The 14,200-nt window shown below is 34.0% G+C and overlaps 1 protein-coding gene across 3 annotated transcripts in view; it reads left to right on the top strand.

Annotated features, from left to right (window-relative positions):
• Window positions 1–11,952, top strand: part of LOC143226413 (histone-lysine N-methyltransferase SUV39H2-like) — a 65,431-nt gene extending 53,479 nt beyond the window's left edge. For all 3 annotated transcript variants that reach the window (XM_076457347.1, XM_076457348.1, XM_076457346.1), the window contains exon 9: window positions 7,008–11,952. In XM_076457347.1, the coding sequence (XP_076313462.1) occupies window positions 7,008–7,207 (200 nt within the window). In that variant the 3' untranslated portion in view covers window positions 7,208–11,952. The remainder of the gene's footprint in view (window positions 1–7,007) is intronic.
• Window positions 11,953–14,200: the final 2,248 nt, after the last annotated feature.

Genomic DNA, 14,200 nt, shown 5'->3' with positions numbered 1-14,200 from the left:
TAACCTTGGGACAGATGTTATTTTTTCTGGGATTCTCTTCAAGATGATAATTTTGATAGCCTTTATTCTCTGTTTGCTTTTGCTACATCTTCTTAATCCATTGCCATTGATCTAACTCATCCTTTTTGGATATGGTTTCTCAGATTTGTTACCTATTTTCTCTTTCTCCTGTGTCTTATCATTCTCTTTCTTTACTCCATTCTGCCCATCTTCTAATTATTTTGTTTACTCCCTTCTTCAGATATTCAGCTCCATGATGATTAATTTCTCTCTCACTTTTATGTAGGAGCCAGTATGCCTCATTTTCGTTGCTTTAGCCTACCATTGGGCTGAGTTTCCTTTTTAGATTCTCAGCATTTGAAGTCTTATTCTGTTGCAAGGGGATCTGATTCTTTCTCCAGCACAGTTCTCTCATTTACATCTCACTATTATTATCTACTATTGTTATCTCTCATCGGGCCATTCACTTTCTGAGGATATCCACCATTACCCTTCTACCAATGAAGTGGTCCCCTGTTCTTTGGGTAATCAATTGACTATGCCCTAGGCATATATCTTCCCTTGCTTTGTCTCTTCATATGTGATTGCTTTATTGTTGGGACTTGTTAGGCAGATATGCTCTACTATCTCAGGTGTGTTTGCCTGATTCGTATCTACAAGCCCTTTGTTTGCCTCTTTCTCCTTCAGCAGACTGTAATCTTATCTGGAGACTGTGCACCAACACTCCTCCATTTCTACTCTGGTTTCCTATCTTTCACAATTATCTTTTTGTTCCTATTACTGTTTTCATCCTCTGGCTTTCTTTCCTTTCTCTATTCCTTTTCTCCATGTTTTTGCTCCAGTTCATCAGCAGTCTCAATGTGAGAATTGACAGTGACTATTCCTTAGATTCAGGCACAGTTTGTCTGTTTTCTTTACTTTTGGCATCTGTTTGCAGCTGATTTCTGGATTTTTTGGGTGTTGTCAGAGGGACTGGCTCTTTATTTTTTCTCTTGTCCTCCATTGTTTCTTGTTCCTTTTTCTTTCCCTCCTTCATAGGATTTAGTTTGTTATCAACATTTGTCAGAGGAGATTTTGGATCTCTTGGGAAAAGATACTATCAAAGAGGTTTTTTTTCCCTCTGGGTTTTATTTCCACCTTTTCACCATCTCCAAGAAAATGAGAATTAGCATCCTGTTATTAATCTTTTAGTCTTAGTTGCTTTATTGACCTCCCTTGCTTTATGATGGAGTTCTATCTTACCCTCAGATGATCTTTCATTCCATGTTTGTGGATGATCAAAGTTGAAGTCTTAGATAGTTGCCTACACATTGCTGTTTTACTTACATCCAGGCATTATTTTCTGTTTGTTCACCAAGGTCTGCTGTTTCAATTTTGCTTTAGGTTCTTACATGTTTTGTCTAGTGGTCAGAGCTTTTGTTTGTTACATTCACCACCTGAAACTGTGGTTTCAACATTACAAGAACAAACTAGCTTCTTTTGGTTATGTCCCATCAAGCCTCCTACAAGCATACCCTTCTGAGTTGTTCAAGAGACAAAATATATGCACTGCTGTTCAAATATCATACATCCGTTAGTATCTTGTCCCTTTGGGTGTGTTTTCTAATTATCATCTCAGCACAGCCTGATCTTCTACTATTTGTTTGAAGAATGTATAGTTCTTAATTTTCTGTAGTATATCCTCTCCTTTCACTGTGTGGGAGGTTCTCTTTCTTTCGAGGACTTGGACTTCCATGGAATCTCATATTCCTTTGGGTCATTGTCATATGCATTACATTCAATGTACTCTGCATGGCTAGTGGAACCTCAATCAAGATCTTTTGTTCATCACCATTTACCTTACTCCTTTCCTACATGTTAACTTTGTCTTTGGCTCTACAAAGCCATTACCTGAGTAGTTCTTCTTCTTCCTACTTCTTGTCTGGACTTTTAACTGTATACATATGTAGATGTATTACTGGTGAGGTGGATGGAATATTTGGATTCTAAAGTGATATTGGGTCAGTAATCCAATGTTGAAGTTACCCTTTGGACTGTGTTGGAACTGTTAGTGGAATTTCAAATATTTAATATCCATGGGCTTCTTATGATTCATACCAAAAACTCTACTGTTATCTTTTATTAGTCATCAGATTGGCATTTGGACTCATTTTCTCCATTTTCATACTGTTAGACCTTTACTGGGTCAGTCCATTACAAGATAGTTTTATTGTTTGTTATATTCTGGGTGATTGGAACCTTGTTGCTGATTGTCCTTTGTGACTCAACAGGATTCTACCAATGAAAAGGTTCCTTGTTCTTTGACTGTGCTTTTTGCCTCTCATGTCAACACCAAACCTTGGTTGTTTCTCATCCTGCAGTTGTAGCTGTGAATACATTTAGTCAGACTGGTCCAACATTCTTCCTTATGAGTACATTTCTATTCATCTTCTTCCTCTATGCTTTCCTTTATTAGGACCTCTTCATGTCAAGTCCTCTTAATAATTCTGTATTGGCTATCCTTTTTCTGTCATAATCCCTCCTTCCTCTCACATTTGTTGGTATGCATAAGTTTTGTCTGATTCCTAGCAAGATGTGCCAGACTCTTTCCATATGTAGTCTTTCTTTTTTGTATGCTCCATTTGTTTTTTCTTTCTACTTATATATTGACATAAATAGAACATTTTCTCTAGTTTTCATCTGTATCAGGGTTTCTCCCTTACCCACCCTGCTATCCTTCGTCTTTATGACTTTCACTTGGTTGTTCAATCAAGGCTTATTGCTTTCAACTATTGCTAGCACCACTGTTGATTATTTTCCAGTTTCCTTATTCATGTGTATTTTCCTCACTGGTCCTTTCTGTCCTTTTTTTTTTATCTTTTCACCTTCTTCATCCTCCACAACCTATTAAAACTTTATGATTGTGATGTGAATGTTTTTTTCTGTTCCCCTACCATCCTCCTTTTGAATCTTGTTTATTGTACAGTTTTTCACTTAAGACCAATGTCTTGCACCTTTCTGTGTGCAAATGTATGTTACATGTATATGCTGTAGATGCTTTCCATATTCTATTCCATCATTCATATATTCTTTATTTTGATTTTGCCTTTCTCCCCAAAATGTCTACAGCTCTTGAGGGGGGAAATACATTCACTCCTATCTATCTTTTATCCATTACCCATTCTAGTCCTGAATGTCTTATCTGACCATTTTGGGTATTTTGATGTTATTTTCCTTGCACTGGTTCTTTTTGTGGTTTCTGCTCCTATCTCTGTATCTTTTGGAACTCTTACCAAGTTTCCTTCTTCAGTTACTCTCATGGAGTACTAAGACAGCTCTACCATTTAGCAAATGCTTCTTTGGATGAGAATGATCAATAAATTTTCTAGAGTTTTTTCTCTCTTTCTGGCTGCTTACTTCCATCATTTGTTGGAGGAGATCATGCATGACTACATTACATATGTTTGTCACACATTATCTTCATTATCTGGCTGTCTTTTCTTTATTGAGGGATATTGCTTGCTTCCTGTCACTATTATCCATTTCTCTTCATTGGCTTTGGTTGGGTAACTACCTTTTTCAGCTGTCTCACCTTTATGCTTAAGGACCTTGCTGAGTGGCATATGGTGCCTACTAGGGTATACTTTGGTTTAAATCTGCACCATATGGCCATTTGGGTCTGAAACACTTGCTGAAACCTAATGCACAAGTCTTAAGGTGTTGCATTCCTCCAGATTCCCCAGTGCACGTTTACCACTTCTCTCTCAGCAGTTATCAGTTTCTAGCTGGTGGGGTGGCAAACCATGGAGACTACTTTCACTTGGTGGAGAGTAAAACAGTGGTCTTTTGTTGTTGTACATGGTGTGAACCATCCTTTTACCATGGAACAGACAAAAAATTCCTAATTCCACCTCGTTTCAGATAAGATGAATCACCAAGTACAGTTCACCCCTCTGGCTGGATTTTGGTTCCTAAGTGGTGTGGTGTTGGATCAGTGCAAAACCAGATAAAATTCTCAACACTGCATTGTTTTGGACTGGAGCTGATCCATCATGTTTGATTTCTCCCACCCTACTAGTGCCTGGATGTCTGTTCCTGAGTGACTCAGTATTTAATGAAAACTACCTAGGACAGAGAAATGGAAGTTTCTTTTCCCTTCTGCTTTCTAGTATGGAGGTGAAGATGGTTAGGATCCTCTTTGTATCATGGACTGTATGAAAAATACCTGATGCCACCTGGTTTTGGATTAAAGTTGACTCTCCTTGTATGATCTAATGTATTCTAGCCATACTAAACCATGGAGCATGTCCATTTTCCATGCTATGTTTCTGGATTTGCTTCTTTTCTGCCTGACCTGATGACATATATTTTAACTATGGTGAATAGTATAGTCTTGTACAGAAGGGGTGCTGCCTTTCATGGGTGTATTCCTGTACTTTCATTGTATAAGATATCTCATTCTTTGGGCTCTTTTCAAACAATGTTTAGAAGGGGGCTCTTTTAGGTAACTTTTAGATTACTATGTACACCACTTCAATGAGGGATTCTAGCTAATATGTGAAAGGATGTATCATATTGGAAGTTATCATTTTTCAACATTGAAAATGTTTTTTCCAATAGATACCTCTGCTTACTCTTCCCCTGCCCTTTCACTTTTGACACATCTGTTTTGTCTGATCTCGATGTGATAATTAAACAGTTAGTTTGGGGAATTAACTGAGCTGGGAGGGTATGTTACATTCCTGTTGGGAGGGTTGTTGCATGTTTAATATGTTGGATATGTTTGAGTGTCTCCTTTAAATTTAATGCAAGTGTTGTAATTTACATAATTCTAAGGTTATAAGTGTTGAGTTTGGTATTTTTGGAATTAATGGTTTGTTACAAGTTTGATTGCATAACTGCCAATAATTTGTTGCATAGTTTGATTGCTGTGAGTTGATGTCTTGTTTCTTGAACCTTCTGAAATTTTTATGTTGCTTTGAGTTAGTAATGTTGCATCTTGTGGTTTGTGGAGAGTTCTGGGCCTGGGTTGGGCAATATATACATATAAGTGATCAAGTTACCAAAGTAAAATAAAGTTAGTGGAAGTAAAAATGAAGCTAAACTGTGTGAATTAAGCCATAATTGGCAATTTTTAAAGTGAGTAACACAGTATTGTATTGTAATAACAGAGCAGAGGAGAAACCTTTCTCTTGTAAAAAGGTTTTGTAAAGTAATTGAACCCCTCTGTGTGTTGTGACTAAAAAAGAGACAATTATTTAAAGTTCTGATAATTAATAGTCTAATAAATTTTATAAATATATTTGGCTTGTTTTGAATATATATTTTGCAAACAAGTGGATTGTGTGCTGTTTGTTTATTGTTGAAATTTGTTGTCAACAAGTCATAGAATCTGACTTAAGAATCTGGCCCATAATAAACCTGTAAAATACCATACAAAAACACACAAGTGTAGGTGAGACATTCATGGCTAGTGGTTCATATAGAGGGCAGCACAAAATAAAGGAAAGGTAATATGTGAGAATTGGAAATACATTTTCAGTGTTGGAAAATGTTGACTTTATCTGAGTAATATTTATATTATCATAAGTAATTTACATTGCATTCCATACTTTTGGAAAGATGATAAATAAATTAGAGATGAGGAAAGACCTAGAGAGAAAATGTTACAGTTCTTATACTAGGAAAAATTTAAAAAATATGTCTATAAAATGAATGGTGTAAAATGTAAATAATATTAAAACTTGATTTATTAACTACACTTTGATACAAGGTGTATTTATTTTCATTGATTATAAAATATTGCAGTTGAATTTTGAACTTAACTGTGTAAGAGTTCGTGATGTAAACTTTGGCCTACTCAGGGCTAAAGTGTTAAAGATTCAGGTATTATATGTGTATATATGAACACACAAATAATTCTATGTGCCAGATCCTCTTATTGAAGTTGTCTTTGACATCACATAATTCTTCATAGAAATCTTATAAAATAAAAGTTATTTAAGTATTTTTGAATAACTCTTTAAGTTTGTTTTTCATTTTTGAGAATTACATAATATAGAAGAAAATGTTCTAAGGTAAAGAAGCTTATCTAAATGTGATCATTTCTTAACTTGTTACTGATTGTTTTTGTCAACAATAAATGTAGTGAGGTTATTCACTAATGAAAAATTAATTTTTACCATGGAAATAAAGTACTTGGTTAGGTCAGTATCACTTTTAAAATATAATCTAAGTACCACTAATTCAGAACTTCAATAGATTACCAGGTAATAGCCACATGATTGTATTGGTCCATATTGTTAAGGTTTACATGGCTGCCTCTGTAACTTTTAAAAACTTGGTCCAGTTTGTATCGAATGCAGGCATAAGATAGGGGGCTTGATGACCAGAAAAACCTGTTGGAGTAACATTCTCTTTGAAAAATTGTTTAAAATGATTGTTATAATAGTTATAAATCTTAAAAACAGCAAGAATGATTTTCTTTTACAGATTTCATTTGTTTATTGGCTGTTTTCAGTACAAGCAACTAAGGAAAATACTTTTTTGTTCATAGTATATCGATTAAAATTTACATTAGAGTGCAAAAAAATTGTTTCCAGAAGAATACTGTACATTTGAAAATAGACTTTAAAAAAGGAACTGTATATTTTTAATTTAAAAATTCATGAAATTATGATACAATTTCTTGAATGAATTAATATTTACCACCTTGTTTTTCCACATTTCTACATTGTGTGACAATACTGATGTTTAAAACTAGTACTCTTTTCTTGTGCAACTGTGGATAGTTATGTTTTGAATTTCTTTTTAGGTTCATACAAGAGTCAAGATAATTCTGAAGTAAGGGTAATGGCTGAATTTAAAGTTTTATTTTGAATATACTTGTGGATATCTGCATTCTTGAATTTTTTTCTCATTGTTATCAAGCATTTTAATCATGGGGTGGAAAAACAACCTCTCAATAAGTATTTAGGGTAAAGTAAGAGTGGTTAGAAAATTTTGTGTTCAATTTCTTATATTTGCAGGTGAAACAGTAGAGAATCACCTATCAAAAGGACCCATGTCACCATCCTGCATGAATACATCAGAAGCCAGAACCCCACCAACATCACCCATCAAGGATGAATCTGGGTTTACTCCGAATAAAGCCAACATAGAGGTTCCCCAGAATAAGCGTATACCATGCAAATGTGGTGCACCAAAGTGTCGTAAATACCTCTTCTGAAAATAAAGATAGAGCAGTCATGTCTGCTGTAGTTCAGAATTGACACATTTTATAAACACTGAATATCAACATTCTGTCATTTCCATCCTAACATTTTTGCATGGTCAGTAAATGAACTTGATATTTTTAAAGTAGTAACAACCCATATGTACACATATTCATAAATTTTGTTTTGATGTTATAGAAGATCTATGATATGTAAAAAAAAAAAAAAATCCTAACAACAATATTGTTTCAGTGTTTAAGCTGGAACTCATGTTTTAAGCATGCAAAATTATAATGAAATGAGTTGGTAAGTTAAAGATTTATTAGGTAAGTACAGATCTAGCTGAATTGCATAGTGAAGTGAATCACATCATAACTCTGAGACACTTTTAACTTTAATTTTCTTTTCATTTTTTAGTGGTAACATAAACTATGTGTTTAAATGTTTAGCAAGTATTCAGTGCACTGTAACTAAAATTTGTACTGTGTATCAATGTGGAGCAAAAAAAAAATTTAAATTATTAGCACCCTGTAGTTGTGTTTTTCCCCCCATGTAACAAAGTGCTATAAATGAATACTTATTATTCATTTACAGTTAGTTTTAAGTGATTTGGTTATTTTCATTACTACAACAGACAGTATGTGTCATATGTTTTTAGTTGAATGTTGAAAAATAATAAATTTTTAAATATACACTTTGTTAGGTTTCTTCTTTGGATTATTAGTAATCTTTCAATAAGGTGCAACTTTCAGTTGTGTGTTTAAATAAAAGAGGTTTACCTTAATAAAAAGTAATCTGACCATTCATTTTCCTTTTTAAACAAGTGTTTTGTAGTCTCTTTAAAAAAAGTCCATTTCAAGCATGTCACCAGAGTTGATGTCAATGTATTTTTCGTGTTCCACTCACTCCCTTCTCACTTGCAGCCCTTGTTTTCCTGTAGTGACTTACTTATCATATTATTCTCATTTTCTTTCCCAAGGAACATAGCTAGTATCGTACAGTCTTTTTTTGTTCCTGTGAACTGAATAAATATCCTTCATTTGTACTTCTCATTGTGGAATTTAATTAGTATCTTAATCAGTGATGTCGAGAAAACCCACTTGTAGAGAACGTTTAGACCTTCTTCGGCCCCCCGATAGTACAGCGGTATGTCTACGGTTTTACAATGCTAAAATCAGGGGTTCGATTCCCCTCGGTGGGCTCAGCAGATAGCCCAATGTGACTTTGCTATAAGAAAACACAAACACAGACCTTCTTCGGTCATCGTCAGGAACCGACACATAATTTAAAACGGAAATCCACCAAAAAATCGCCCATACTGGACTATACATTCCTTGGGATTCAGCACATGAAACAAAACAAAAACTCAACATACAAAGAAACCAAATAAACACAGTCATAAATTAATTTAATTTATCGTACAGTCTTTTTTTTGTTCCTGTGAACTGAATAAATATCCTTCAGTTGTACTTCTCATTGTGGAATTTAATTAGTATCTTAATCAGTGATGTCGAGAAAATATTTTACATAGAGGAGCGAACAACATTTAGACCTTCGGCCCCCGTTAGTACAGCGGTATGTCTATGGATTTACAATGCTAAAATCAGGGGTTCGATTCCCTCCGGTGGGCTCAGCAGATAGCCCAATGTGGCTTTGCTATAAGAAAACACAAACGCAGACCTTCTTCGGTCATCATCAGGAACCGATACATAATTTAAAACAGAAATCCACCAAAAAATCGCCCATACTGGACTATACATTCCTTGGGACTCAGCGCATGAAACAAAACAAAAACTCAACATACTAAGAAACCAAATAAACACAGCCATAAAACTATGCTCACCAGATAAAATTAACGATGAATTAGACAAAATAAAACAATACTTCATCAACATCAATAAGTTTCCTCCACAAACCGTAGAAAACATTATACGCACACACCTAGACAAAAAGCAAAATCAACCAACAAAAGTAAATATATCTCACAAATAAAAAAATCACGAAACCATATACTGCTGCATACCATATGTTCCCAACATCAGCAGAAAAATAATCAACATTTGGCAAAAACTAGTAACAAAATATGACATTCCAGTTAATATCAAATTTAATCAAAAACCAGGCACAAAACTGAGGTCTATACTATGTAAAAACTACACTGACAAACACCACACCAATATTATTTATAAAATACAATGTGATAGCTGCCACGACTTCTATATTGGAGAAACAAGTAGAAAAATGGAAATCAGATTTAAAGAACATAAAAAGTCACCTTCACACGTTTTCACACTCCAAGTCAAATAAACACAACATAACCATAGAAAACACTCAAATACTAAATAAAGAAATATACATAAACAAATGCAAAATTAAAGAAGCCTTACTTATACAACAAGTTAAACCCAAAATAAACCAATGCAAAGGAACACCTTTATACCTATATTAAGAATATAAAATTATATATTCAAACATCTAACACTGCCCTTTATATTCCGACACTCAGCTACACAACCCCTTTGAAACATGTGGTCAGCTTCTGGTCAGTTACCTGTCTTTCTTTGTGAACCTGACGATGACCGAAGAAGATTGAAACATTGTTTGGTCCTCTACGTAAAATATTTTCTCAACCCAAACGAGCCATTTTTACATATATATTAATTAGTATCTTATTATCCTTCCTCTTCCCTGATAAGTTAAGTATCTAGAAGAAAGGATAGGAAGAAAAGTTAACTAATTTGTTCTTCCTCTGCAAGCAGATTTGTTAATTTTTATCATGATTTGTTTATTTATTTAATTAGTATATGGGTATTCTTTTCTTCTTTTTAAATCTTATATCCTATGATTCATTAATTTTCTTAGGAAGTTCCATTGTACTACCCTCCATATCCATTTATAGCTTGTATCCTGCTATCTTTCCCTTCCTTATGAACTTCATTTTTTTTTTTTTTCCCTTATAAACTTTTACAAGATATTTAATGTGTACTTTACCAACCTTTCTGTTAGAACTCTTATACCAATACTTTTTCTCTCCATATAACATAACTGGAATTTTAATATCTAGAAAATTATATTTACCTACAATTTACTTTAATAACCCATCTACGGCTTCAGTTCTGTAGAAACATTCAGTACTTTTGAGACAACGATAATATCTACTAGTTCTTATTGTTAAAAAACTGAATAAAAGAGGTTGATTTCCTTAAAAATTAAAAGGGAAAAATTGAATAGTGCTTTTTGGAAGTAAGTTTATTAAAGTAATGATAACTTTAATTTGTTTTAAATATTATTCAGTAAGATAATGTAACAGTAACTACCTGAAACTCAGAACCTTGGCTCAGTCATACAGTCTGTTAGCACTCTTAATACTAACTACCTGGCATCTTATTTTCGTCAAGCTGGTTCACACATCTGATATTAGTTCAGTTGGACTGTTTATATGTCTTTTTATATGTCTGAAGTTTTAGTTTTATTTGTTGTTTTTCATTTCTCTCATTTAAAACACCTGACATTTCAGATCTGTTAAAGATGTACTCTAGTTGAATCCTGAGGCTTAGTACAACCAACCTATTTATGTTTTGTTTAAGTATATGAACTTCTAGCTTACACTTTGGTCACAACAGTCTGTAGACTTTTCAACTATGGCTTTTTGGCAGTGTTAAGAACAAGAGGTTCTGAATGTATATTTGTATCAGCCATGCTATGTTACTGCATCTTGTAACACTTACTATTTTGTATTTCAGTATTTTCACTGTAGTAAAAGTATCCACTGAGTATCGATGTGAGATATTATTTGAAATAGTAGTTTTTAACACATCAGGTAGTATTGTCTTAAAGAGTTAATTTAAATAGTTATATCAGGTATGAATGCTATGTCTGCAATAGCTCATCGTAGACATATCAAAAAATAGTGCCTGAAATAGCTGATCCAAAGTTTTATTTTATGCACTAGATTAAACTGAAGTACTAGTTTATCTTGGTAGTTTCTCACATACCGGTGTCTGAAATTATTTCTTTTTCTGTAGTATTTTTTATTTTTTACACGTGAAATACTGATATGTAACGTATTAGCTCATTCATATTGTGTTTATATAAATAATGTGTTTTTTTGCACCAAATAACAATGCATCAAGTCTATAATTAGGTATATTGTTTCTTGCCCGGCCAGTGACACAATGGTATGTCTGCAGACTCGCTTCGCTAGAAACAAGGTTTCAATATCTGTCGTGGGCAGAACATCGACAGCCCATTGTGTAGTTTTGTGTTTAATTTTAAGTAAACTATATTATGTCTTACCAACAACAAAAATTTCCATTTGTGGGTAATTTGCTTTTTTTTTTTTTTTTTGCGTTAGGTAATAAATCAATTTAAAAGAATATTTTAGCTGTGAAATATGCATTAGTTTTTCTGTGTGGTATCTTTTAAAAACAGTAAGTGAGGTTACATCCAGTTTGTTACAGATGTTATAAATCTGATTTGATACTTCATATTGCTTTTTGTTAATGTGTGAAATTATACTGTTCTGGTCAGGTAAAAGTTTAACGAAATGATTAACCCATTTATTTCAGTGACCACCATCTTTACCAGACTTGAACTGTCCATTTGTATTTAATAAGAATTTTAAATATTCATAAGTATGGCAATTTAGTTGAGTCATTCGTCTTTAATTTTCTGTTTTATTTGTGTTTACTCTATATTGTGAGACAGATGTGTGCAGTTTAATAATAAACTGAAATTGCAAACACGTTGATGAAATAAATGGTTTCTGTTTTCTTATTCAACTAAGTAGAAGTTACTGTAATACCAGTAGTTATGATTCGTCTCGCCTCATGGTGAAGTTAAGAACACTTTACCAAATCACATCAAAAGTTTCCATTAAAATTGTGCGTGAGATCGTTGGGCGGTAGTTGGTCTAGATAGCGTAAAGGAAACGTAAAAAAAAAAAAAAAATAAGCGAAACTGTTTTTGAAGTTATTGTGTTACTAAGTGATAGTATTGAAAATGTTATTAAAATTAGCACACCCATATTACTAATGCCAGAGTGTTAGAGTTAAGAAGGAAGAGAAGTTTATTTTTTATGATATTTTGCGCTGTAAAAATCCGAATATTAAATCAATATATTTCCAGTTCATTATCAATTATTCATCTGTCATATACTTCTGAAACTTGTTTAGCAACTGTAACTCTATTGTAATAGCAAGTGGAAAAAAAAGTGGCAACTAATCAAGATTAACTTTCATCAGTACACGTGGGGTCCATATGGACCTCGACGATAAATATTTTTTTTTCATTGACCAGTTATATTTTTATTTATTTTTCTGTAATTGTCACGTTATCATCCTTTGGCACAAAAATAGTAAAACTTTCTATGTTTTGTAGTCGAATACTTTTTGTGAATAAAATGTTGCATGGGGTCCGCGTGTAATATACAGATTTGGAGCTCTGTGTCTTTATCAGGCATTGTGTGTATGGACTCGCAGAGGTTATCCATTGTGATAAACAGTGATTACGTATTCAGATCACTCCTGGAGTAAAGTAATGCGCACAACCTACTTCAGGGGCATTTCCAGAATACCCATGAAATGCAGAAAGGTGTCAAATATACCTTTGTAGATTTAGGATTGCTTGACACAAGACAGCATACTGAACAGCAGCAGCAACAACAACAACAACATGTTATCTTTGCCCAAGAATCGCGGACAGAAAAGTCCATCCAACTTGTACAGCATGTGGAAACCACGTCTGCGCTGATCACCTCACACTGTGTCGGGTGTGATGAGTGTTTGTAAAATGACTGGTAAAAGATATGAGAAACTTTGTTCACTCAGGATAAGTTTTGCTTACATGTTGTCCAACATTTGGCGTTAGTTTAGCTCTGAAATAAAGTGATGTAGTTCGACCCTATTGGGTCCGTTCGGACCCCAAACACGTTTTCGTATAATTCGGTGTTGTTTTTTTTTGTTACATATTCGAGAAATCTGTTTCTTCATTTAATCTTAGGCTCGGCATGGCTAGGTGGGTAAGGCACTTGACTCGTAATCTGAGGGTCGAGGGTTCTAATCCTCGTCACACCAAATCTTCTCACCCTTTCAGCCGTGGGGACTTTATAATGTCACAGTCAATCCCACTATTCGTTGGTAAAAGAGTAGCCCAAGAGTTGGTGGTGATAACTAGCTGCCTTCCATCTAGTCTTACACTACTAACTTAGTTACGGCTAGCGCAGATAGCCCTCGTGTAACTTTGCGCGAAAATTGAAAACAAATCATTCAGTATTTTATCAGTTTTAATTGTGAGATGTCAATTACAGAAGAAGTGGCTCTATATTATCGAAATATATGTCAATGATGACATTTTTTTTTGTCTAAATATGAGAAAATTGATATAAGTAAATTTCATATACTGTAATATACTAGGCCCGGCATGGCCAAGCGTGTTAAGGCGTGCGACTCGTAATCTGAGGGTCGCATCCCCGTCGCCCCGAACATGCTCGCCCTTAGCTTTGTGCGTAATTCAAAAGAAACAAACTTATGGTACTCGGTCTTTCTTACACTTTATCTGCACAATGCTATGAGAAACCAGTATGTTAACTTTTCAACATTATGATCATTAAATATATGCGGGCTCCGTATGGACCCCAGGTGTACTGAAAGGTAGATATTTTAGCGTGTACTAATGAAGGTTATTCATGGCATAGAAACTTCCCGATATGGTTTGTCAACTTTTGGTTATTTAATGGAAGAAAAAGGAAGAGGTGGATGATGTAATGAAACTATGATTATTCACGATATAACTAGTCCAGTCGTATACAGCTGTTAAAGTTTGATCTGTTGAGTTGTGAGGACACAGAATCGATAACATGCTATTAATGAACATTAAATTTTGTGGAACATTTCGGGAAAAAAAAACGATTTAAGACCTATTTCATAGAATGAGATTGCAATATATTCTAATCAAATAACCTCGGTATTTGTTTTAATGTGAATTGTATGTTTTATGTATATAATATT

Source organism: Tachypleus tridentatus, chromosome 9 (assembly GCF_004210375.1).
Source record: "Tachypleus tridentatus isolate NWPU-2018 chromosome 9, ASM421037v1, whole genome shotgun sequence".
Classification (NCBI taxonomy): Eukaryota; Metazoa; Arthropoda; class Merostomata; order Xiphosura; family Limulidae; genus Tachypleus; species Tachypleus tridentatus.
The sequence above is the reverse complement of the archived record's forward strand: the minus strand, read 5'-3'. Positions and strand labels throughout refer to the sequence as shown.